Consider the following 25,000-nt stretch of genomic DNA (forward strand, 5'->3'; position numbering starts at 1 on the left):
CAATTTTTACTGGTGTACAAATAATTTATACTTCGCATTTTCATTTCTAAGTTGATAATTTTTTGATGTAATAATTTCAAATCCTTTTATTCAAACTTGCGTAACTAATTCAAATTTGTAACTAATATCACATTTACACTTTACTATACTAATGCATTCACTATTCTGCACAGTAATTAAATTTTGTCCTTCTGCTTCTTGCTCTTGACTTCGTTTTTCCTTTGTTTTTTTTTTTTTGAATTCGCTTAAAAAAAGTCCCCGACGCTCATTGTTCCAGCCTATTTTTATCGGCTTAATGACCTAATTTTGGGGCGTTCCATGGCAAATACAAATTGAACATGGAAAATTCTTTCCGAATACGATACAAAAAATTTCATTTTTTTATCAAAAACTACAGATTTTCAAAAATGTGCATTTTATTCTGTTCCAGCCTATTTCTACTCTGTTCCAGCCTATTTTTATCGGCTTAATGACCTAATTTTGGGGCGTTCCATAGCAAATACAAAGTGAACATGGAAAATTCTTTCCGAATACAATACAAAAAATTTTAATTTTTCTCAAAAACTACAGATTATCAAAAATAGTATCAATTGGAAGATTGTCTACTCTCCTGTGTGCCTCTATGCCCACATATAGTAAATTTTTTACGAAATTTGGACCCATTTTTGACTTCCGTTTCTCGAAAAATACCATTCTCAAATCTGAGTTTTTGGTTCAATTAATAGAACGGTTTCAACTTTTTTACACGTAAAGTTATGGCCTTCGGAATAGTCAAGTTTTTGATTTTTGACTGTTTTTAAGCTTTTTTGAGTATTCTCGAAAACTACCCTACCTTATTTAATATTTTTGGGTTCATTTCAAAGAACGGGTTGTGAAAAGCTTGTTTACGTATGCTGAGTATGCCCAGTTTGTTCAAGAAACAAGATATGGCCTTCAAACAAGTGGATGTTGTGAAACTTTGACAGTTTATTTGCAAATTTTTTTTACGTATCGCGAAAACTACCAACTGTTTCAATCGAGAAACCCGGTTTTGGGAATCTTTTCTGCTTAAGCGGCCACAACCTGCTCTTTGAAAGAAAAATTCAATGATTTTGGAATTCCCTTGACCGTTTTTTTAGAACTTTTGACCGCTGTAAAGAATTTTTTTTTTGACACAATCAAGTCTGAGATAAAAAAATTCAACTGAAAGAATTGGTTCCGATAATGGTTCCTGCAAAAGCGGAGTCATATCTTGCTAACTATTTCCCCCCTTTCGATTTTCAGAAATTCAACTAAGTAGTGATTAAGTCCAAATACGAACGCGCGAAAAAGAAAACCCTATTAATTTTCGACATTTTGGAATGCATTTTTTATACAGAAATGGTTTTCAAAAAATACGTGCATAAGGGGGATAGTTAATAAGGTCCAAAAGGGAGGGGGGCACTTATTTAAGTAGAGAAACAACAAGGTTTTGGGCAAAGTCCAGATTTTGAATTAAAATTTTTCGTGCACCTCAGTATAGCAAAAGCAAATTCATTCAATACCAAGCAAATACCTCCAGCTGAACCCTCTTTTTAAAAAATGATTTTTCAATTAATAACTCAGAAAAAGGGAAAACGGCAAAGTTTACTGATTGGGAGACCACCAGTAAATGCTGGAAATGAGGTAATTTAATATTCTTTTCTAACTACATGAACGTTCATTTACTCATGGTATATGCCAAAAATCACACAGATAGCAAAGAGGCTCTTATTTTTGTAGTTGATAGTGAACTGAGTATCAAATTTAGGCTCCCAGAGACACCTGCTTGACATGCGAACGTCCTGGTTTTTGATCTGTCCGATGGATACCATGACAATAAATTTGTATCTTGGAAATCCCATTTGTAGCAGCTGGTTTTTAATATAGTCGGAAAACTCAAGCGACATTTCTTTAGTTTCCTGCCCTGTTTCTGAGTAGGATATGTTCTCGAGTTGTTCGTCAAATAGTGCCTGAACCATTGCCGTAATCTTCCCTCTGCATGATGCTAGTCTGAAGAAAAATAATTTGGCAAATTGTACAAATAAGCTAATTGTGAACCTTTCGACTTTTTTGTGCTAATATTTGTTTTTAACGTTCTCGTTGATAACGCTCTTGGAACAAAAAGTGAGTCTTAGCTTTGTGAATTGCCATTTTTATGCGTCCTGGAAATAACCAATGGTATTTCTAATAACCAATGGCAACCAATAACTAAGAAGAAAATACTGTACAAGTGTGATAGAGGGTCCCAAGAAGCTAAAAGGGTCTCCTAACGGACAAATATAAAGATTTTATGAATGATGGATATTTCCAAATAAGCTCTTTAAGAACTTAAGCACGTGTACCGAGGAACCCAGGGCAGATAAGATAGTATTCTTAAGCAGAAAGTCTCCATCGCAATACTGGTTGCGAACGCTGCCTGTGTACTCGGCACTATTAATTATAAATCTACTTCCGAAGAATTTTTCTTATTAAAGAGCTAAGGGAACAAAAGTGAAGCTAAGTATAAGTATCTGATAGACCCGTAGCCTCATATCAGGTCAGTCTTTTCGATTGTCTTTGAACTCCGGTTCGTTCTGTGCAGGTGTAAGTTTTCTCAATCTGTTTGCCTTGTTTCCCAACCATCTAACTCTCTTTACTTCTATTCACGTTATACTTTACTCTCCCATATCTAAAAAAATTCCTATGATTTCGTGGGGAATATGCGATAAAGGGACTCCTGACTAACCTTGGTTACTGTGATACTTTTACCTTCTGATTATTATTGTTCGTGGGCATTAATTAAATAGAAATTAATAGAATTTTTGGGTATTAATTTTAACCTGAATTGTAACATGAAATTTTGGAACCGAAGGTGAAATTTGCTTTGGTTAATCCTTTAGCTGTCTACCTAAAACGGTACAAGTATGATAGAGGTTCCCAAGAAACTAACATGGTCTCAAATGTAAATTTAGTGCACATTGAATTTGTTGCCTCGGTGATCACAATCTATTATATATTTAAATGCGGGCTCAACTATCTCGCCATGCTTAAGCTTTTTCAATATATATTTTTGCATGATTAAGAAAAAAAAGTTTTTACGTTTAATCTATGTCGTATATTGCAATGGTTCAGATTTTTTTTTCGGTTATCCTGTTTGAGTTCAGTGTTTATTTCGCCAAGTTTGAAATTAGCGACCCAATAGTAGGATGCTGCCACGGTGTACCCTGGTGTTGAGATTATGGCCTCCATATATGTGAATAATCCTTATAGGTTACGTGATACAGCTATTTTCGAGCATTTTCAAAAATTTCTAGAAAACTTAATATTAAAAAATTTCTGAAAATTTGAAATTCCCAACCCTGTAGTTGGGGGCTGTCAGGATACTCTCGAGGGTTGCGTATCTTGCCTCCAAATCTTAGTTCTCGAATCCTTGTAATTTTCGAGATATGACGTTTTATATGATTTTTTCAAAAAGTTTAATCCTGTATATGGGAACTGTGAGGGTACTCTCAGAGTTGCGAATCTTGCGTCTGAATGTGACTACTCAAATCTTTGTAGTTTTCGAGAATTGACGTTTTTTAGGATTTTTTTCAAGCTTTTTAAAAAAAAAATTTAAAGTTCCCATTTCGATAGTAAGGCTTTTTCAGCGTACTCCCAGGAGTTGCGAATTTTGCCTCCAAATATGACTGCTCAAATCCTTGCAGTTACGAGATATGAAGTTTTTTTGTGATTTTTTTTTCAAAACTTTTTCAGAAAACTTAACTTAACTCTGTTTTCATAATTTTAAATTGCTAACCCTGAAGTTAGGAGTTTTCAGAGTAATCTCAGGGGTTTGAGAATCTTGCCTCCAAATAAGGCTGCTCAAATCTTTGTACTTTTGAGATATGACGTTTTTTGTTTTTCAAAACAATTCAGAAAACTTGAATTTACTTTTTCTTCCAAGTTTGAAATTCCTAACCCTTTAGTTGGGGGCTGTCAAAGTACTCCCAGCGGATGCGAATCTCGCATCTAAATACGACTTCTAAAGTCTTTCAAACTTTCGAGATGTTAAGCTTTTTATATGGTTTTAGAAGTTTTGGTTTTAGAAAACAAATTTGATGATTTCTCAGTTTGAAATTCCTAACCATGTAGTAAGGTTTTGTGACTACTCTCATTATTTGCAAATCTTGCGTTCAAATGCGACTGCTCTTTTGTAAAAACTTTGCAAAATTTGAAACTATCAAACCTGTAATTTGGTGCTGTCAGGGTACACTCAAAGGATGCAGATCTTACTTTCAATAATTGCGGTTTTTATGAGATGTTAAAAATTCGAAGCACCGGAGGTGCGTTTCACGCTAGTTTAAGCATGAAATAAGTTCGAGCAGATGAAGCTGGTGAATTAAGCTTGACAGGCTTAAAAACGATCGATCGAGTGGCAGCCATTATACAGCCATAATATAGAGCATCTATAAGATAATTCTACACAAATGAGGTAGCTGAATATATTTTGAGAAAGAATTTTCGGAGGTCTGAGTTTCTGGGAGCTGTTTTGGGAGTTTTTTTCTATATTATTTTGAATTGTCACAAATATTTGGGCTTTTGGCTCTTTTGTTTTTCGAACTTTTTTTCAATAAACAGCTTTTTTCAATAACGTGCTAGAGGTAAAGATAGTTAACCTATAGCTTTCCATGTTGATCGATGGAGGTCGATGTTTCAATTCTCAGCCGTAGCTTTCGTCGAAACAGCTCAATAGTTTTTTTAATCTTGAGTTTCAAGTTTTTGCTAACGAAAACATTTGTTTTTCGGCGTAAGTTGAGTTAACACTTCATTGTACTGTCGGCATTGTCACCGCTTCTTGAATATATGACAGCAGATTGATTTTGATTTTCAAAAGAGAAGGAAAGAGAGCCTATTAAAATTTAGCCCAGTCAACTGTTCAATAAAATCAGTTCCAATTGAAAAGTGTTTATAAGAAAATCTTTAACTTAAAATTGTTTTTGATGAAATGGTTTTTCTGTGAAGCTAAAAAGTTAATTTTTCAGTGAAGCTATAAAAAGTTTTTTGAAGGTCTAAAAAATTGTTTTTTGAAGGTCTAAAAAATATATTTTTTTGAAAGGTTTTTTTTGACCTCATTGGTACTTGTAAAATGTCTATTGGCTGTGCTTACCTGTTAGTAGGCTCTAGGCGAAAAGTGTTTTCAAACTCGATATGCTGTGTTGACCTCTCGCCTTGCTCCTGTTTCGGTCGTGGCTCTACAATGTTCGTTGTTTGATACCTAAACAAAGAGAAGACCATGAAATTTAATTTTGTGTTGCTCCACATGTGCAATTACAACTCAAAATGTAATAATAGGTAGCAAAAACTGATAATAAATTGAATTATTTAAAAAGAGCAATCTGCCAATTTTGAGAAATTTATACATGCAACCGATGAATTTCTAGTTGACTTTGAGACATACTTTCTATCGGAAAAATTAGCGTTTGTTTGCAAAATTTATCTGAAATAGGGCATTTTCTCTTAAATTACTTTTGCATGTTTCAACTATTTGCAACTCTTTACATATCTGAAGTATGTCTTAAAACAATGTGAAGACATAGTGAACAGACCTGCCGATGGCGTGAATTGCGTCTCGTTTCAGTCGGATTACTCTAGCGAACTTCTTCGTTGCCAGTAGTCCCCGAATACTGCCGACTCCGTTGATGCCGCCGAAGGCCGCAAAGTTAATGCTGCTCATTCTGCAATGTTATTATAACAGTATGCTTTGAGTAAACAAAACTCCCGCTAAGATTTTTTTGAAGCCTGGTTTCAAAATTCCAATCGACGAGAGGAGAAAACGTTTGTATGGTTAATAACGGAATACAACAGAGCCTGTTCTTTTTCAGCTGAAAACGTTTTATTTTCTACTTAACTGACGTTGGTGTGTTAATAATTTTATTGAACGTTTTAATTCTGGTGCCGAAATCGGTTTTCTAACTGGAAAATGTTCCGTCGCGACTCTGTGCGTGATTGTGAAACGATGATGTTTCGGTTATGATTTCTGCAGGTGCTTAAACCAGTTATTCAAACCAGTTATTTGATTTTGGAGAAAAGCAACGTGGTAACTAAAAACAATTCCCTGCCATGCCAAAAACCAAAATCAATCCCTGTATTGAAAAACAAGATGAAAAATTTAAAATACTGTTGCTAAAATACGCAATTTTTTATTAACTGAAATGATAAGTTAACGAAGCATGTTGCTGCATAAATGTTGTTCTTAAAAGTTTCAGATTAAACCAATGATTAATCATCCAATAATTTTTGTTTTCGATTGACAGTTATAACCATATACATGTTTTTCAGGTGTTGTTGTGTGTATGTCTAATTTGGATGACAACCACTGTGAAGCTGTAAAAAAGGACATTCCTGCAAAACATGCAACCCCTACAGTAGGACCAACAACTGCATTGAGTGATGCTGCATTTTCAGGTAGGGCTTCGGAAAAAGTTGTAGTCGCACTAATTCTTATGAATATTTTTCGCTGTTAGCTCCAACCCCCACCTTTCCTGTTGCCGATTGCAAAAGGGGGTTAATTGTTACAAGGTATAACATTCACATGATGATATTGATAATATGATCAACCATTGAATTAGTTCTTGATAGGGATGGCAATTATGTACTAGGTTCCATAGGGGGGGTAGTTCACAAGATCCGATTTTGTTAACACCCCACCCCAGATTGTACCTAGCAGCAAGTATCCATCTTCTAATTAAATAAATTATAAATTAATAATTGCTTAACGTTTACGATAAATTGTTTAACCCTGTAACGAATCCCCTCAATCCTTTTGCAAATGCGAATTTTGTTAACAAGATTTAATTTGTTCTGACCATTTGAAAATTGGGGGTGGAACTTTCTTTTCGGGTGTATTTTGGTTTTTTCTTTTTGTTTTTCTCGCAAAATCAGGTACCACAAAAATTTATTGAAATGGCTCGAGTGATGTATCATATAAAAGCTCTTTCAATCGTGATTCGAACGACATTAAAAAATTTCCGAAAGTCTTTTCCGAGTTGAGAAAAACATGTTAAAAAATTTTTAGTCTAAATTCGTCCCAAGAATGCGAGCGAGCAGGTTTACAGAAGATTAATTTAGGCCGTGAAAAATTAATTTTACTCAAGTAAATTTGGGCTCTTTTGCGCCCTTTAGCTTTTTTGCGCCATTTAGAAATTAAAAATCTCAAAAACTCAGCTTAATTCAGGCCATGAAAACTTAATTTTACTCAAATAAAGCTGGATTTGGAAGTTTTTTTAGCACCATTTAGCGACATTTTTTAAATATAATTTTTTGATTCAGACATTTTTCTACAAAAAAGTTGTCCAATTTGCTAACCTTTTTTTATACGGCCGGAACATTTTGCGCTGCTTGCAAAGTGACCGGCTATCCTTGTTTCTTTTTTTGTTTGTTTCTTTGTTTTTTCTTTCGTTCTCTTTCTTCTTTCTTTCTTTTTGGTAGCATTGAAATGCTATGCAATGTTTTCAGGCGTGCACAGTTTAGCCCACCAGAGTTCAGATAACCGAACGAGAATGTCAGATGTACATGCTATTACCCAGCCGGTCTCAAGTAGGCCAAATGAACAAGAGGATGAAGGTGATAATATTAATCACGATGGCTGCTCCCCCAGTGCAGCCAAAGTGCCCAAGAAGGGCATTCTGAAGAATAAAGACACGTCTCGACACCACGCAGCCGATGCACCCATTAGGTTACTGTTTCTACAAATATTTCAAGTTTCTAAATATCAATAAAAGTAAATCAATAAATATCAAAAGTTGTACAGAATGTTGCAGAAAGTTAAGCGATTCAAAATCAAGGAAAGTTGAAAAAAAAATTAAAAATCGAAAACTTTCAAAAATCGAAAAATTTCGAAGACATTTTCCCATTTTTCTAGACAGTTGAAGCGGTTCAATTCGATGACAAAGCTACACACGAATGAGGCGCTCATTGTAAAAAAAAATATTAGAATTGAAGTATAATTAGGAAGTTTAGTTATCTCTCATTCACCCGTGAAAATTATGAAACGGAAAAACGGAACCATATTAACTGAGATGTTTTTTTCAATTTATTTGTTGAAGTTTGAATCACGAGTTTTAAGACTTCAAAACGATTTAAAAAACCTAACCTACGAGCTTCACTTGAGGCGCCTGAAATGAATAAACTCACCCTACACCCGTTACTTCATGAAACTATGTTAGAACAAGAGTTTTTGGCTGCTTCGCCGTCCAAATAGCGTAGAACTTCTGACAACTTGGGTATTTGCAGCAATTTTTGATGAGAAAAGCAAAAAAAATTGAGTTCTCGGGTTTTCATCGTGGTTAAACTTCATACTGTACACAAGAGAAGAAAAGAAGTAGCTTTATTTATTTTTGTTGAATCTTTGGGTTTGAAAAATTCAATCTTCCTCTTGATATTTTCGATAAAGAGGGCCGAATTTGAGGTTGCTTTTTTTTTCATTAACTACCTATGAATGTTTAGGTTTGACGAGATGAACATTTTGCAGACACTGCATCCACCGAATAAAGACTATGGCCACATGAAGATAGACGAACCCAAAACGCCATTTGAAAGAGGATCGATTCCAGACGATAACGATGATAATGAAGGTCTGTGTAGCTTTCGTCCACTATTTTGCTATAGGAAGGAAAAATGCGTAAATGTGTGTTCATCACATCATATTACCCTAGCTATGGTTATTTCAATAAAGAACGTTTTTCGAAGTTTGCTCAGACTAAAATTACACTGAATCGATTTCGTTTGAATCCGTTTTTCTCAAACTTTCTCCCGTGCTTTGAAGACGCAACAAAGAGTATTTTTCTAATATCGAGATTAAAAAATTACACCGATGGGGGATTGAAAAGAAGCATATTGGATATAGATATTAAAAAATTGGAAAGCAACAGCTTCGCTTCCCTTGTGATACAACGCTAGCATAGTATTGCAATCTAGCGAATAGGAAATGAAGCGAAGACCAATATTAGGAAAAAAAAATTTGAACTGTTTTGAAAAATTATATCTACAAGAGTTTCATGAATTTGTCGCGATAACTCGATTGATGTCCAATTTCTGAAAAGAACAACCGATAAACACGATCAACAGCGTAAAACGATCTTTCATAAATATTTACTGAACGGCCATTTAGCCAAGAACACTTGGGTAGACGCAGACACTTGTTGAACCCATTGAGCCGAAAACAAAGTTTTGTTATCATTGAAAGTTCTGAACTATCAATTTTGAAAACTCAAAAACGCCCCCACTTTTTTGAAACTTGTCCTCCTGAAACGTATAAAAGAAAAAATCTGTTTTTGCTCTTGAAATTTTGATATCAGGAAAGGGGAAGAGTTGAACACGCATTTTATATAAAAATGATTAGGTTTAGATTTCGAGTAAGCCGTGAGTATAGAAGAAGTTGTTCACAGTTTTGCAACTAATTTAGCAAAAGTTTAGAGATTTTAATACATTATAATTAATTTTAATCAATTTTAAATGGATTAATTACACTTGCGAAGCAATGTGTTAATAGTACGAGCTTTTTTTTCCAGCCTAAGTCGCAAATATTGTTGCGACTTTTGTTGCGACTAAGTCGCAATTTTTGTTGCGACTTAAAGCAACATTATTGGCTGCGTCGAATTGCCAATGATAGTTTGATATTTTGTTGAACCACACAGCTTATTGATAACATATGCTATGATTTTCGAATAGTTACACAGTTGATGCATTTTTAGTTCATGAAGTGAATCGAAGAAAGCTGTTTGTTTCAAACAATATAACAATAATAAAACCTCGATTTCAGAAATTTTCTAACTCATTATATCTCGCAATTTTTTTGAAATGCATAATTTATACATAATGTGGCTTTATGATTTGCAATTTTTTTCATGCAAAATTGTATCTTTTTGTACTTGATGCTACTTTTGCTGGATTGAATTGGAAATATATTAGCATTTGTAGCTGTGTTTTTGTTGGCTAGTTTTTGGGGATTTTAAGCATCCGTGGCTGAATGGTTAGTGCGTGAGATCGGAGATTTATGCTAATTGGAGTTTTTGCTAAGCCTCGAGTTTTTGCAAATTCGAGGCTTATTTTTACTTTTTCTTTTGGCACTTGATAGAGCTGCTTTTCGGTCGTGTTCTAGCAAGTGTTTGCGAATCGCAGCTTCCCTTCTGTGTCTATTATTACGCTTGTGATCAGCAAGCGTTATCAAACTGAAATTTAGACTTTTTTCTAGTTAACAACTAATTTGACAAAATCAGTTGAATCACTTGCTGAATATGAAGCTGACTCCTTTTCACTTCTCTTTCAATATCTTCCAGGTTGCTTCCCCCTTCTCCTGGACGTAAAGCAGTTGCCTTTGTACCTTAAGGTCTGTGGTTGGAGTCGTGGTCGGACCTTGTTTTTTTCAGTATCGAGGAAATTGGGAAAAAAATGTCCGAGAAAAATCAATTAATGGTTTTTCGGCTTTTGCTCGTGCTGTAGACAATTTTCATTGTAGTTGCAAGTACAAGTGCTGTTCATTCTAGATTTAAGGGGGACTTAAAAGATTTAAAAAATCACAATTTTTTTTTCGGTTCAAGTGGTTTAAGCTGAAAGATTATTGACTTAGTTGCCAGATAACTGATTTTTCTTGTGCTGTAAACAATTTTCATTGTAGTTGCAAGTGGAAGTGTTGTCCATAGTTGTTTAAGGTGGGACTTCAATTTTTTTTTGTAAAAGCAGCTTTTTTCATCTCAACTTGTGTCTGCTCAAAGATGGTCGGCTTTGTTTCTTTTCGTAAATTTTGTTCCGTTGAAGCTGATTTAAAATTCAAGTGTCGGGCATGTTTGCCTGGAATGAACATCTATAGAAATATAAAAGTTTTTATGACTTAGTTTTTTTTTCAAACATTTTCTTTTTTTCGGCTTTTCATGTTTTTTTCTTAGGTTTATGCTGTATCGCAAGTGGTGCGAAGCAAGCCTCTGTCTAATGAATTTTAATGAGGTTTGTCTTTACGAAAATAATCGATTCTAAAGAAAAGATAATTTCTTTAATGGTCTAAATCTGCAACATTCATGGATTATAATGACAACATTTTTGCAAAATTTTCCCATTATAATCGATTTTTATCCATAAACTCCGGTGCGGGAATTCCAATTTTGAGATTTCTAACTAAAGTTTTTTTTTATTGGACGGGAATATTTTTTCCTGATCATAAGTCTTTTGTTTTCTCGCACCAAATTGTTCATTATCATAGAATGAATAAATAGCCAGCGCTTGTTTTTAATAAGAATAACTTGTTTCAAGCGTCTAGTATCATTCATTTCAGTTAACAATTTTCGCGTTAAGCTGTTTCATTTGCTTACTTTTTAACCAGCACGTTTACTAACTTAAAAGCGCATTAACTACTGCATGTTTATTAGCTTAGTATACTAGGAAAAAAAGATGATTGAGAGACAGGCAATCGAAAAAAGAGACTGGCAATCAGATTTCTTTCTTATCAAATTGTCATTAAGCAAATATTTTTGATATTTTTAAAATTTGGTTACCTGGAAAGGTACATCAGCTTGATGTTGAAACAAAAACTAAGGCCGAACTAGTTGAGAATTTATACAAATTTGGATAATTTTTGGGAGAGTTTTAATGAAAAACTGAGTTGCTTAATTTTGTCCGGTGAGTGATTAAAGTGATATGTTTATATCGCCGAAATTGTTCGCTTAATTATCCACTTAGTGGCCTCACTAGCTTGTCTGTTTACTGCTATGTAATCATGAGGTTGTTTGAAAATTGATTTTTTTAGGGGTCAGTGCTGTTTTTTTTTCTAGCTTCTCTTCATAATTGAGTTTTTGGGTTTGTCTTTCGCTCATCTGGTTAACTATGATCGCGCTCCCGGTGTATGATTTCACCTAAAAGGGGATGCTTCCAGAAAATTGCAAAATATATCATTACTGAGGAGCAAACCAGAAACCGGTTGCTTACGAACAGCATGCAAAGGCCGTTAACAACGCAAGTTAGTTGTTCTGAAAGCCATTACCAAGTTAGTTTTCTTTTGCTGGTAGAAAGTTTGATTTGAATTCAATATCTTTATCTTATCGTAGAAATAAACAATCCCCATTCAAACCAGACGGGGGGAGGGCATTGTAAAAAGTTTACGATGATTTAAAAACTGATTTAGTAGTAGCAAATTGGAGCCCGGTAGTTCAACGCCTGAAAATAGTTTTTGGGTTGCTTCCTTCTATGGTTTACGTTTACGCTTTTGAATACAAAGTTATCGCCCTCGGAAAAATCAAGTTTTTGATTTACTGACCCGTTGTTTGTTAACTTTTGAGTTTTCTCTCATATCTGATGTTTTGGGTTCAATCCAAAGAACGCGTTCTGAGATAGTTTTTTGGAACTTTTGGACTTTTATCGATAATTAATCGGCCGAATCTGATATCAATAATTAAAAAAAGGCGACAGGTTGTGAGAAGCCTACTTTTTTAAATGGTTGCACTCAATTTTGTTTTAGAAAAAGTTATGGCCTTCAAAAATGTCAAAGTTTATTGGAGTTTTTTTTTACTTTACTCGAAACCTACCGAGCCTTTTCTCAAGTTAAAGCTTAATCGAGAAACCTGGCTTTAAGAGTTGTCTATATTTTAGCGGCCACGAATTGCAGACTTATTAGCGGCCACGATTATGCTTCTTGCAGAAAAAAAGTCATGGATATCGGAAAGTCCCGTTTTTTAATTTTTTTTTTGGTTTTTCTTAACTACTTTATCAAATCTGAGATGAAAAGTTCGATTGAAAGAGCCGGTTGCGAGAATTTTTCCTGCAGAAGTGCCGAATCCTTACTTTGTACAAAATTTTTTATGTATTTGGTAAAATTCCATATCTCAAAAATTTTCACTTTTCTCACTTATGAAATAACTAAGGTTTTGGGAAAGTATAGTTTTCGAAATTACGCTTTTCACCTGCATCACAAGCAGATATCGCCAGCTCAAGCTGGGTTGTAGTTTCTTTTTATCGAGAAATACGAAAATTTTGATTTCCCTAGGTTTTTCAATATTTTCATTTCTTTCGTTTTATGTTTTTTATATCGCAAGTGGTGCGAAACTCCGCTTCGCCTGTGTATGATTTTGTAACCATCATTTGAGACATTGATTCTTTTCTTACAACTACTACTTCTACTACTACAACAACAACTAACACTAATTAAATGGCGCGCTTTGTGAGTGCTTTCATCTATACAGTGTTTGCCGTGTTTCATTTCTAAAGGGTTTGCGCTAGTATAGATTTAATTCAATTTTCAACTAAGTAGCATACCTAGCTATATCCGCTTTATTCTAAGAAATAAAGCAGCAAAAACTGATTTTTATTTAAGTATACGCAAAACCACGACGAAATATGGGAGTGGTTAAGACAAGCCATTCTTTGGTAGGATGTCCGAAAGCGAATCCCGTACTTATGGAGAATTAAATCAGTTTTTGAAGTTTATTTTCTTTCAAAGCACATTTCTTTCAAATTGCAGTTGTCCTATTTGTTTTTAGTGCCGTTTTTGGTGGTTTGCGAAGTACAGCTTCACCTACGTGTAATGTCTACGGTCATCAAAGTACCTTTCCTGTTATATTGAACCGGTTATTCCTTTGATCAAGCTGCTTCTTTTTCTTTTTTTTTGCTCAACCAAAAATAGATCGAGACTAATTTATTGAGATTTTTCATAATCAATTATTTTTGAATTGTCAATTATTCAGAGCGCTGACGTACTCGTCATGACGATATCTTTGTAAATTTATCAAAAAATTCATTCCTACACAAAAATTTTTTCCATTCGGGAAGAGTTGTTTCGTAAAATTTATCCAAACGGATAGAGCCAAACATTAATTAAGGTAAAAAAGCGTGTCAGAAATGTGAAAAACTAGAATGTGCAATTTAAAAAAAGCAATAATATGTGAAATGCCAAAAGTGAATCAGAATTTAAGTTCAAACTAAATCGATAAAATTTGTTTCAATCGATTTCATTTTTAGTTTGTCTTGTAAATGAAGCGTTGATTTTTGTAGAGTGATTTATCTGTTAAAAGCAACACTGGTTTTTTGCAGCTGGGGGCAGTTTTATAGATGCAGTCGGCTTAGTTTTTAAATCTTTATTGCTTCAATATGAATTCGTTGCCAAGTTTTGTTAATACCATTATGTTGGCAATATTTAATACTTTTATCGGTCAGAAAAAAAAAAAACGATTTTCGGGTTGATAAAATCTTAGACGTTTGTTTTTAGGGGTGGTTGTTGACCCTAAGGAGCTTGCAGACAGACTGGCTTCAGTGAAAAGAAGACACTCGTCAGAAGATATGGCTACAGACATACCACCAACAGATGAAGACGATGAAGATGAAGAATTAGACACACCAGAGAAAAAGGAACAGAAGAAGAAATTCGAAGGTAGTTTTGATAATGATTGAACAATCTGATGAATAAATAGTAAGTTTTTAAAACAGTTGAAATGAATTGGAATAGTTATAAGTTGGAATAGTTATTATATTACTATTTTGTGTATTGAAGTTTTCTCTTCAAGTTGGTGATTTTTGGCAGATGCCAGGAAGAAACACTATAACGAGTTCCAGCGAATCCAGGAGGCCAGGAAACTCATGCAACAAGAGGAAGAAGACGATGAAGACGAGTGAATATTTTCGGTAATACACTCAAAATATCTGGACATTTGAAACCCTTTTCTCGAAGCCCAGAATCTTTTTCAGTTTTTTTTTCATCGCAAGTTTTTTTAGACAAGTTTTTTTTCTTTGATCGCAAGAGATAAATTATTTAGTTTGACAAGATCGCGTAAAACCAGCGTCATTAAGCTCTTGCTAACTTGCAAGAGCTCACCTTGCGAATTGCAGCACAGGTGCGATTTGAACCTGGCCCTCAGATTACAAAAGTGCATTTGGTGCAAAAAAATGATTGACTTTTTGGTTCGCAATGGATTTTGATTGTTAAGTTTCCATAAGGTATAAACACTACCTATTGGTTCAGTTTTCTCTAGCTGGGCTAGTTTTATGAAAACAGAGAGAGGACTGCTAAACTCAGTTCTGAGGTTCTGTTTTGGTAAATAGAATTTATTTAACTTCTGTGTGGTGGCCTTTTTGTTACGTAGGCAATTTGATAGCAACTGTAGTTGTATTATGTGTTGCTAGGTTAGTACTTTTTCCATTGATCGTGAAGCACTTGCGAGGACGTAAGACTCCTCGTCTCCAAGTTGGAAATTTGATTTTACCACACCAAATTTTCAGTTTTTACGGTTTACTTTTGTTTTTCTTTTCGTTTTTTTTATCTGTTTAGTTGGCTTATGCCGTTTTCATGCTTGTGTGAGCGAAGCCAGCTTCACCTATGTTAAGTTTTCGATTCAGCTTCAAATGTGCCGATTGGGTTTTCAGTTTCACCGAATATCACAAAGAAATCATTTAATCAACAAAACAGTTATTTTTTTTAGTTCGCACGAAGACAAACTCACAAAAAATTAACGATTGGTCTCGAAATTCATCTAATTTACGTTCATTTATAACATTTTGAGACAGTTTAAAGGCCAATTTTCAAATTATTCCGAAAGTTTAATTTTCTGATCAGTTTTCCTTCTGCTTGTTTTCACTAATAAGTTTTTTATAATCAATGGAATAGGATGTGCAATAGAGATCCGTGACGTTTCTTTTCAGGTCAATTCTGCAATATATATTGGAAATAATATGCAATGTTTTAGTAATTTTTACCTTAATTCTTTATATTTGGTATCGCAAGTGAAAGAAAGCTCGGCTTTGACACAGCTAATATTCGTTGAGCATAATTAGCTTTGCAATTAGATAGCGTAATCAAATCGAAACGTATACTTTTCTATGTAAACAACTGTCTGACAATATCACAGAAGAATTTTCTCCAATTTGCATTTTCATCAACAAACAGGTATGTTTTGAGCATGTCTGCATTTTCATGCCCGTTTTGTTCGAAATTTTTTTAATGTTTTTTTTCCTCTAAGAATAATGAACTCAGTCAGTACTCGTATATAGGCCTTGCTGATTTTTTTGTTTTGGTTTTTCATGAAAAAGTCTTAACATTTTTTCACGCTCAATTTTGATTTCTCGCGGTTTGACTTCTAATTTTTTTCAAGTTCTTTGCATTTCCATTATTAAGAGGAAAGGCAAATTCCACTATCGAACAGCAAAAATGTTAAGGTCACGAAAAACGTGATCGACTTCTAATTTCGAAAATGGAAATTAATTATCAGTTTTCCCAGCGAAATGAAATTTTTGCCTATTGATCCAGTTTTCTCAAATTGTTTTAATTTTAACACAAAACATTTCATCATAAATTGTTCTACAATATCAAAGAGCTTTGAGGCCATCTATTTTTTTCTTCGAGAAATTTAAAAATTGGAAGGTTTTTGAAAAAACAAATCAGTTTTTTTTTTCAGTTTCCTTGCGTTCATTACTCTTTTCCAACTTTTAGTTGGCTATGTTTTGTTTTCTGTTCCAAAAAGTTAACATGAGCAAAAGAGAAGGAAGGCAAACTCCACTATTATTAAAAGGAAGGCAAACTCCACTATCGAACAGCAAAAATGTTAAGGTCACGAAAAACGTGATCGACTTCTAATTTCGAAAATGGAAATTAATTATCAGTTTTCCCAGCGAAATGAAAGTTTTGCCTATTGATCCAGTTTTCGCAAATTGTTTTAATTTTAACACAAAACATTTCATCATAAATTGTTCTACAATATCAAAGAGCTTTGAGGACATCTATTTTTTCTTCGAGAAATTTAAAAATCGGAAGGTTTGTGAAAAAACAAGTCAGTTTTTTTTTTCAGTTTCCTTGCGTTCATTACTCTTTTCCAACTTTCAGTTAGCTATGTTTTGTTTTCTGTTCCAAAAAGTTAACATGAGCAAAAGAGAAGGGCTTTTTTATCGACTTGAAGGGCGTCTGCTCAAGATTTGGCTTTGTTATTGCTTCGTAAGTTTTCTTTCGATGCTAATTCAGCAAAATGAGCTTTTTTGTCTCATTTTCTGACGACTGGCTTGTCATGTTGCGTTTGCGCTGTATTGCAAGTGGTGCAAAGCTTCGCTTCAAATTTTTGTATTTTTTCATATCGTTTTCGAAATCTGAATAAAGACTAAATTGGTTTAAATCTCAACCCCTTTCGATGCTGGAAGTGCTTGTTTAGTCGTACCATAAAGTCCTATCTTAGGTCATAATTCCGTTCCACTCATCCAGAGGGATGGTCAATGGGAGTATTTGTTGTTGCTCATGTGGGCACAGTTGACCGAAGTTCGATTTGATAAGAAAAAAATAAGTAGAAGCGTAGTTTTCGAGATTTGGGTTTGTTTTGTGTAAAAGTGTACAACAATTCCGACTTCGAGGGCATTTTTTTCAAGTTGTGCTTGAAATGTTTTTCTATCCTATTTGTCATCTGCCTAGTTATTTTTTCAAAAAATTTCATGGACAGACAGGAAAATATTTGAAGCAGGGTTTCAATAAGATTTATTACGCAGACCCTTGCCGGTGCCCTATTTATAGCGGTAAAGGACTCCCTCATTTATAGTGGTCGGAGCAATGAAATTTTTTTTTATCTTTTAGTCAATTTTCTGAATTAATTAGTTTTTCCCAATTCTTTTGTTAAATTAGCTAGTTTTTTAAAATTTTAATGACATACATTTTTGTTTCAGTGTTTTGTTTGTTTTAGGAAACAGATGACGATGTACCCTGTCAATTGAAGTGCCATTATGATGCTGATTAATTCTACGACTGAAAGTGAAGAAAATGATAAATGATTTAGTTGTTGACTTGTGCTTTTAATTTAATCGCTTTGTTTTAATTCTTTTCGCGTTTGATACTATTCTGCTAATTCAAATTAACTTTGTAGTTTCAAACACTTATTTGGCATCTTCTTGTAGAAATTAATTGTTCCGACTTATGAAGTAAACGATATGTTTTGATTTAATTTTAGCTGTTGTTCGTTACTTGGAAATGGAGTATGGTTAGTTTTATGGGATTATGTTATGTGGGTCATAATAATCCGCAAGATAGAGCTTCGGTAGAGACGTTGAATACAAAATATCAATTCTGAATTGAAAAATTTCTGAAAAAAAAAACTGAAATTTGAACTTATTTTTATCTAAATAATCTCTTTATTCCATTATTCTTTCTGTGAAAAGTATTCTGCTAAAAGAGTTTTAGAATTTTCCCGGCTTAAAGTTTTCTGATTTGACTTTTGTGTTTATTTGTGTTGTTTTCTTTTTAAATTGTTCTTTTTTGATAAGATTTTTTTGCGACTTTGAAGGTCGATTGTTTGGTACTGATATTCTCTTTCCCTTGAATTGCGGTTAAAGCAGGTCGAATGACCGCGCGCGAGTTATTTGCGTCACGATAGCAAATCTAAATTAAATGCTTGAGGTTTATGACGAGTTCATGCAAATGCTATTGATTCCGTAGTATATTTAGGCATATTGGATTTTTTCGGCTCCTCGTTGAAGTTGAAAAAAGTCAATTGTTCAGGCATAGTTAATTAGATTGAACTCCGAACTATTATTTCAAGCAACAATTTTATAACAACTTCAAAGCACGTGATATGCGTCATAGATATTGATTAATTTCTACATAGTAATTGCAGATGATAAAATGCCGACTCTTTAAAATAGTGCCGATTTTTGACGTTTGCTTGTGACCCGTTGCTAGCTAAGCTGTTTCTAGAAGGTCAGTTGATGTTTCGGCTATGCGTGCCGTCGGCTTTGTGTGCTGTCAGCCTTGTTTAAACTCGTTTTCCCCAATGAGGCGTCCTCCAATGACAGCTTGGGTCGTCTAAAACAAAAAACCTATGATTTTTTATGCTCTTAACTTCCATCAATTATGCCAACATGCCTCCCCCTCCTTCCAATCATGTTTTGGGGGAGGAGTTAATTGAACTTGGCTCTAATTCGGATTTCCAGCCAATCAGAACCGAGTCCTTTAGATTCAGCGCTTAGCAAATTTGATTGTTCGGTGGAAGATCTTAACTTCTAGGTTCTCAGGATTTTTTTGTGCTATTTCGTTGAACAGATCTTTCTGTCGACATTATTTTTTGGTAATATTTGAGTCAGAATTATATTTTCAATTTTTTTGCCAATTTTTGCTTCAGAAAACATTTCAGCCCAACAAAGTTTTGTTCGCTGAAAGGTTTTTGAAGTCAAAAGAATTTTTGAGATTGGATGTTTTTTAATAACCTAGTTTTGTATATAGTTTATCCCAATCTGTAGTTTCTATATTTTTCCTGACGTACTTTTTTTTTCGAAAAGTTAGCATATATTTACGTGTAAAAGAACGAGGTGATTTTCACTTAAAAGGGTCTTGGCATTTTTTTCAGGAAAAAGTCTTAAAATGCTCCAATAACTACAGAAGTGCATTCAGACTTATGAATGCATTCATACTTCAAGCTATTTTGCTTAAAGTTTTGCAGCAAAATCAAAAGATTGCCGATTGATTCAATTTCCTTAAGTTTGGTCAGTTTTATCACAAAATGTTACTCATAAATTGCTCTTGAAGCTCGAAGAGCCTTAACCTGATATAATTTGATCAAAATTTATCCTAAACTGTCCTAAAATTTTTAATCAGTTTTTTTTCGGTTACCTTGTTCTATCACCTTTTTCCAACTGTTGACTATGTTTAAGATTAATGAACGTAATGAATACTCTTATATAGGTCTTGCTGTTTTTTTTAGTTTATTATTCAGGAAAAAGTCGTAAATTTTGTTCACGCTCAATTTTGATTTTTTGCGGGCGGTTTGACTTATGAGTTCTTTTTAAGTTCAGTGAATTTTTTATTTTAAAAGGAAGGCAAGCTCCACTATCGAACATCAAAATTTGAAAGGTCACAAAAACGTGATCGACTTTCAATTTAGAAAATGGAAATAAATTATCAGATTTCCCAGCGAAATAAAATTTACCATTGATCCAATTCTCTCAAATTGAGTTAATTTAAATAACAAAGTATCCATCATATTTTTTTCTACAAATTCAAAGAGCTTTAAGGCTTCATAATTTGTTCTTCGAAATTCAAAAGTTGAAGATTTTTGAAAAAAAAAAACCAGTTTCCTTGCGTGCATTACTCTTTTCCAACAGTCATTGGCTATGTTTTTTATTGTTAGTTATGTGAACCTTCACTTTTGTGCAATGGAAGAATAATTTTAACCAAATCGGGTCGGGATTTTTTTCTCGCTTATGCTCTTTTTCTCCCGCTCTTGGGAATTTTAATAGGTTGTTTTGTTCGCTTTTTCCGACGGCGCTGGCATGACGAATTCGGCTTACAGATCCAGTAACCATTTTTTATATTGGCACCTTAGTTTTTCGAGCCTAGCAGCTGAGTTAGTCTTAAGCCAATTTTAAATAATAGCCGATAAAACGATAAAGAATGAATTTTAAAAACTGATAGTTTTGGTATGGATTCAAATGAAAAGCACTCAAACAGAGAGGAAGTTTTGGATTTCATTAACTTGTTCATTAACTCGGAAGGATATTGGGTTGCTGTACATATAGCACAGATTGTTCCGACCATGCTGATTCAAGCAAATAGTTTTTAAAAAAGGAAGTTGAAAGAATATCGAAAAATATTTTCAGTTTTTTTATTTTAATTTCCCAAATTCCTGCTTTAGTTAAGAGCGGCTAAATTATTGGAAAAACAGTCTAAAATGACATAAAACTATTAGTTTTAAAATAAAGATCAAATTGTAGTGAGAGGTCAGCCTCTCATCAGTTTTGTCGAATTTGTCACAAAGCCAAAAATATTCCGACCAATTTTTCTCGACAATTTTTTTCGACGCTAAGAGTTTTTCAGAGTTTATTTTAGAATACAAATCACGATCAAAAGGGCTTTGATCTGATACCAACCACACTTGAACCCCTGCGAGCTTTCCTTAATGTAGTCAAATTTGGCTGGAAAATTAACCGACCCGAATCCAAAGTTGCTTAACTCTTCGAGTGGTCGGAACATTTTTTTTCTATTGAGGTCATAGTAACACACTTTTTTTCTCGAGTACTCTTTTTCTATTGAATCTTTAGGCGATTGAACTTACCACAGCCTGAGAAAGCGCGCTTGTTGTAATTCACTTTCTTGATTGAGGTTTGTTTAGGCATAGGCGAAGTGTAAGAATCGTAGAAGATCTGCTCCTGAGCTGGCTCATATATCTGCTGCTGTGGTTCGTTTTGCTCTCGTCTCCACTGATTCTTCCTGAAGCTTAATCGCTGGGGAAGGATGCGTCGGTCCATGACATCCGGGTCAGATGAGCCACGAGCAGGAATTTGCCTGAATTGTTAAGTTAAGATTAAGTTAAGACTATTTATCCACAAGGGAACGTACCAAAAGACTAGCTATTCAACTCTTCACGGAGAACCGCTGATGCGCACCTGCTTAATAATTACATGCTATTTTGTGGCTGTTTTCTTGGCTGGATAATGTTGCCTAACTCTTAAGCAACGAGCTTATTCAAATTATTAGCAGCATTTGTAGGCAATGCGCCACTAATTGAATGTGTTTATAGAAAAGCAGCAATGCGGTTAGATAACATATTTGAATTCGGTTCGAGAAATTCAGCGTCGAGAAGAACCGATTGGATTTTTTTTTGTTTATTAGTCTAAATTTGAGCAAGTAAGGTGAGCGAGTAGCGATTGTTAGATAAAAATCGGTTCCTTAAGTCGTTTACCGTTTTACTGTCAATTAAAAGTTTTCATGAAAATTTGATAATTTAAAAATAAAATCAGAAACAATTTTTTCCGATTTTGTATTCTTTTTTTTTAAAAGACGACTGGTCAATAATAATCAAATTACTAAGTTGCTAAAATTTCGTCTTTTTTCTCATAACACATCTGGAAAAGGACAAAAATTCGTAGAAACTGAAAAAAAAATGTTTTAATGTATTTTACTTTTATGAAATGGTCTGAATTTTACTTGCTTTTTACACAGCAACCGGTTACTCTTGTTATTTTGTTGTTTTCGATGGCTGGTCATAGAAGTCAGTAACAAGATGAATGTATTAACTTTTGGTGGATACTTTTATCAATCCTAAAAAACGTGTATAATTCAATTAAATACTAAAAAAAAACTTTTTTTTTTGGATCTGTTGAAAATCGCATACCTGATGGGGCCGAGGTTAAGTGAGCGAGGATCCTGTGTGTAATCTCCAGACTCGCTGTCGGTCACCTCGAAGGGCATTCCAGACCCTGGTGTACCGTTTCCACCCAACCGGATGATTTTCTGGGCATGTTGGTTGAGGGTCGCTGAGTTATCTGCTGAGACTATTGGTGTAGTAGTGCTTAGGACCAGCACAGAGGCGAGAAGAAAGAAAAGGATCTGAAAATGATAACATTGTTCTACAACTTATTACAATTACTACTTGTTTTTTTGTCGTCATTAGCCTAATATGACAAATCGTGTTTTAATTTCGGTTTTAAAGGTATTAAAAAGGGGTGAAATTGTAGTGGGTTTGTCTTGTTTTGGGGGGTGAAATAGGAACGTAAAACTAGGCGGTGAAATTATGCGGGGTAGCACACAGTTTTTCTACAGTAGGAGCTTTTTGGTCCCATTTTTCATTTAACTAATGTTTTGTCAGTTGATTTTCTTTCAAGGCATGTTCTTTCGTTTTTTCTTTTTTTTGCCGATTTGAAAAGCTTCTGTAAGGTTTTTTTTTGCTTGTGTTTGCGAAGTCAAGATCAGAAATAAGCCTCGTGTTTTTGGGATTTAAAACCTGATTTCAAAATTAACGCACTATACTGAGTATTTTGAGCTGTTGATGAACGTTCTGTCGCCACTTACTGTAAATGGTTTTGAAAAAGTTTGAGTTAAAAAGTAGATTTTTTTTGCTCCTAACTTGACGAGATAATATTACCTGTATTCTGCTAATTTCCTCCATAGAATTTGAACCGAATGACTCTTCAACTGAAGTTGAATGTTGTTTTCACCGAAATGATTTTTTGCTACTGAATTTGAATATATTTCAGGGCAATTAACCATCATCAATCGCCAAGTCATGGATTCTTAAAGACTGTGTCAAGACAGAATCTAGTATTTACGAGACTAAATGCCTTTTGTAAATCTATATTTCGATATCGGAAACTATTCTATGCAATTTACAAAGAAATTCGTCAATTGAAAAAAAGTCAAGTTTATTTTGTAGTATGTTGCTCCGGGTATAAAATAATCGTTGTATAAAATTATCCTTACTTGAAAAGAAAAAAATATTGAACGCTTTTGATTTTTAAGCGAACGTTTTCCATATTTGGTTTGAGTTGACTTTTAAAATAATGACCTGTTTTGCCATTTGATGGTTTCGTTTTCAGAGACTGACAAAATCAATGCCACCAGTTTTTGACCTCCGTGAATCTTGCAATTAAAATGACGTTAACTGCCGGTTAGTTAGTTTCTGTTGGGCAACTGTCAATTGAATGTCGTTGTTTTGAACTCGTTAAAAACTGCTTTGATTGATCTGTTTCCAACAGTTCAGAGTATAATACAAGGACTTGAGTAAAGATCAGATTTAAGTTGACGTTTTTTTACCTCCAGAGTAAATTGAGTTCTAATTCGAACCAGAATTGCTGATTAATTTGGCAGATTTTATCAAATGCTACTCACTGTCAGTTCGTCAGTGAAGCACGTTTTTATTCTTTGAAACTAAGTTTAATTGATTTTTGTTTGAAATTGCATTTTTATGAAGAAATTAAAAATGCTTCCCACTTTGTATGTAAACTGCGAAAAATAGCTCAAAAACAGATGAAGGCGGAATTTTGTTTTGAAATTTCCTTTTTTGTCAGTTTCCTTATATGAACTCTTAATACGGACTACAAACTCACATCATAAATTTAGTATAGCTCAATGAGTCACCTTTTCGTGACAATCGAACATTTTGTACAGTCATGATTTGAATAACAAGAGAAATTTTTCACAAAGTTGTGCCAGTGTCGAGAAAAACCATTAAGTCTAATTTCAAGCGAATAAAACCAGCGAGCAGGCTTATAATAGATTTCTGTAGAAGAAGGATAAGTCATGAATTTATAAATCCAACCCTGAAAGTTTGATTTTACTGCAGTTAATTTAGTTTGTCGGAAAATTGTTTTGAAATTTCCTTTTTTGTCAGTTTCCTTATATGAACTCTTAATACGGACTACAAACTCACATCATAAATTTAGTATAGCTCAATGAGTCACCTTTTCGTGACAATCGAACATTTTGTACAGTCATGATTTGAATAACAAGAGAAATTTTTCACAAAGTTGTACCAGTGTCGAGAAAAACCATTAAGTCTAATTTCAAGCGAATAAAACCAGCGAGCAGGCTTATAATAGATTTCTGTAGAAGAAGGATAAGTCATGAATTTAAAAATCCAACCCTGAAAGTTTGATTTTACTGCAGTTAATTTAGTTTGTCGGAAAATTGTTTTGAAATTTCCTTTTTTGTCAGTTTCCTTATATGAACTCTTAATACGGACTACAAACTCACATCATAAATTTAGTATAGCTCAATGAGTCACCTTTTCGTGACAATCGAACATTTTGTACAGTCATGATTTGAATAACAAGAGAAATTTTTCACAAAGTTGTGCCAGTGTCGAGAAAAACCATTAAGTCTAATTTCAAGCGAATAAAACCAGCGAGCAGGCTTATAATAGATTTCTGTAGAAGAAGGATAAGTCATGAATTTATAAATCCAACCCTGAAAGTTTGATTTTACTCCAGTTAATTTAGTTTGTCGTTTTCGGTTTCACTATTCATCACTAGTATTTTTTCTTTTAAAAAAAACTTCTTTCTATCCTGCCTAATTTACTATGAATGCCGAGTATGCCAAATTTCTAGGCTTTCATTCAGATCAATTTACCACACCACATACAAAAACTACACTAAGTTCAAAAAAGGTTTTGTTTTGTATTTTTTCAAGATGTTGGTCGGAATATTCTGTGCTATTTGCACCATCCTTCTTTTAATTTAATTTTGGCATTTTTTTTGCTTTCGAAACTTACAGAACTTGTTCTTCACATGCTCAAATTTTCATTCTTGCTCAGTTCTCTAAAAGTTTTAA

General features: G+C 33.9%; 3 protein-coding genes across 5 annotated transcripts in view; 1 reads left to right on the top strand and 2 right to left on the bottom strand.

Annotated features, from left to right (window-relative positions):
- Positions 1–25,000, top strand: part of LOC134853331 (protein phosphatase inhibitor 2-like) — a 103,985-nt gene that overhangs the window by 44,285 nt on the left and 34,700 nt on the right. Inside the window, exons 2-7 of one of the 3 annotated variants that reach the window (XM_063869304.1) lie at positions 6,296–6,423; positions 7,474–7,693; positions 8,464–8,591; positions 14,207–14,368; positions 14,519–14,619; positions 17,649–17,780. The exons of the other annotated variants lie outside the window; for them this stretch is intronic. Of the exons in view, the coding sequence (XP_063725374.1) occupies positions 6,312–6,423; positions 7,474–7,693; positions 8,464–8,591; positions 14,207–14,368; positions 14,519–14,610 (714 nt within the window). The 5' untranslated portion in view covers positions 6,296–6,311 and the 3' untranslated portion in view covers positions 14,611–14,619; positions 17,649–17,780. Of the gene's footprint in view, positions 1–6,295; positions 6,424–7,473; positions 7,694–8,463; positions 8,592–14,206; positions 14,369–14,518; positions 14,620–17,648; positions 17,781–25,000 lie in introns of those variants that run through there. 3 annotated transcript variants of the gene reach the window in all.
- On the bottom strand, positions 1,507–5,969 carry LOC134853254 (dynein light chain Tctex-type 5-like). The gene is made up of 3 exons (XM_063869227.1): positions 5,565–5,969; positions 5,126–5,233; positions 1,507–2,010 (listed from the first exon to the last, which is right to left on the bottom strand). The coding sequence occupies exons 1-3, from the start codon at positions 5,690–5,692 to the stop codon at positions 1,683–1,685; spliced, it is 564 nt and encodes a 187-aa protein (XP_063725297.1). The 5' UTR covers positions 5,693–5,969; the 3' UTR covers positions 1,507–1,682.
- On the bottom strand, positions 18,461–22,944 carry LOC134853114 (uncharacterized). Its single transcript, XM_063869056.1, has 4 exons — positions 22,818–22,944; positions 22,068–22,282; positions 21,009–21,238; positions 18,461–18,763 (listed from the first exon to the last, which is right to left on the bottom strand). The coding sequence occupies exons 1-4, from the start codon at positions 22,839–22,841 to the stop codon at positions 18,714–18,716; spliced, it is 519 nt and encodes a 172-aa protein (XP_063725126.1). The 5' UTR covers positions 22,842–22,944; the 3' UTR covers positions 18,461–18,713.

Source organism: Symsagittifera roscoffensis, chromosome 8 (assembly GCF_963678635.1).
Source record: "Symsagittifera roscoffensis chromosome 8, txSymRosc1.1, whole genome shotgun sequence".
NCBI lineage: Eukaryota > Metazoa > Xenacoelomorpha > Acoela > Convolutidae > Symsagittifera > Symsagittifera roscoffensis.

Coding starts and splice junctions, on each gene's coding strand:
- LOC134853254 (XM_063869227.1), bottom strand. CDS start 5,692: ATGAGCAGCATTAACTTTGCGGCCTTCGGCGGCATCAACGGAGTCGGC. Junction 5,234..5,564: donor GCAATTCACGCCATCGGCAG/GTCTGTTCACTA, acceptor CTCTTTGTTTAG/GTATCAAACAACGAACATTG. Junction 2,011..5,125: donor CGCCTAGAGCCTACTAACAG/GTAAGCACAGCC, acceptor ATTTTTCTTCAG/ACTAGCATCATGCAGAGGGA.
- LOC134853114 (XM_063869056.1), bottom strand. CDS start 22,841: ATGGAGGAAATTAGCAGAATACAG. Junction 22,283..22,817: donor AGGAAATTAGCAGAATACAG/GTAATATTATCT, acceptor TATCATTTTCAG/ATCCTTTTCTTTCTTCTCGC. Junction 18,764..21,008: donor GCGCGCTTTCTCAGGCTGTG/GTAAGTTCAATC, acceptor TTTTTGTTTTAG/ACGACCCAAGCTGTCATTGG.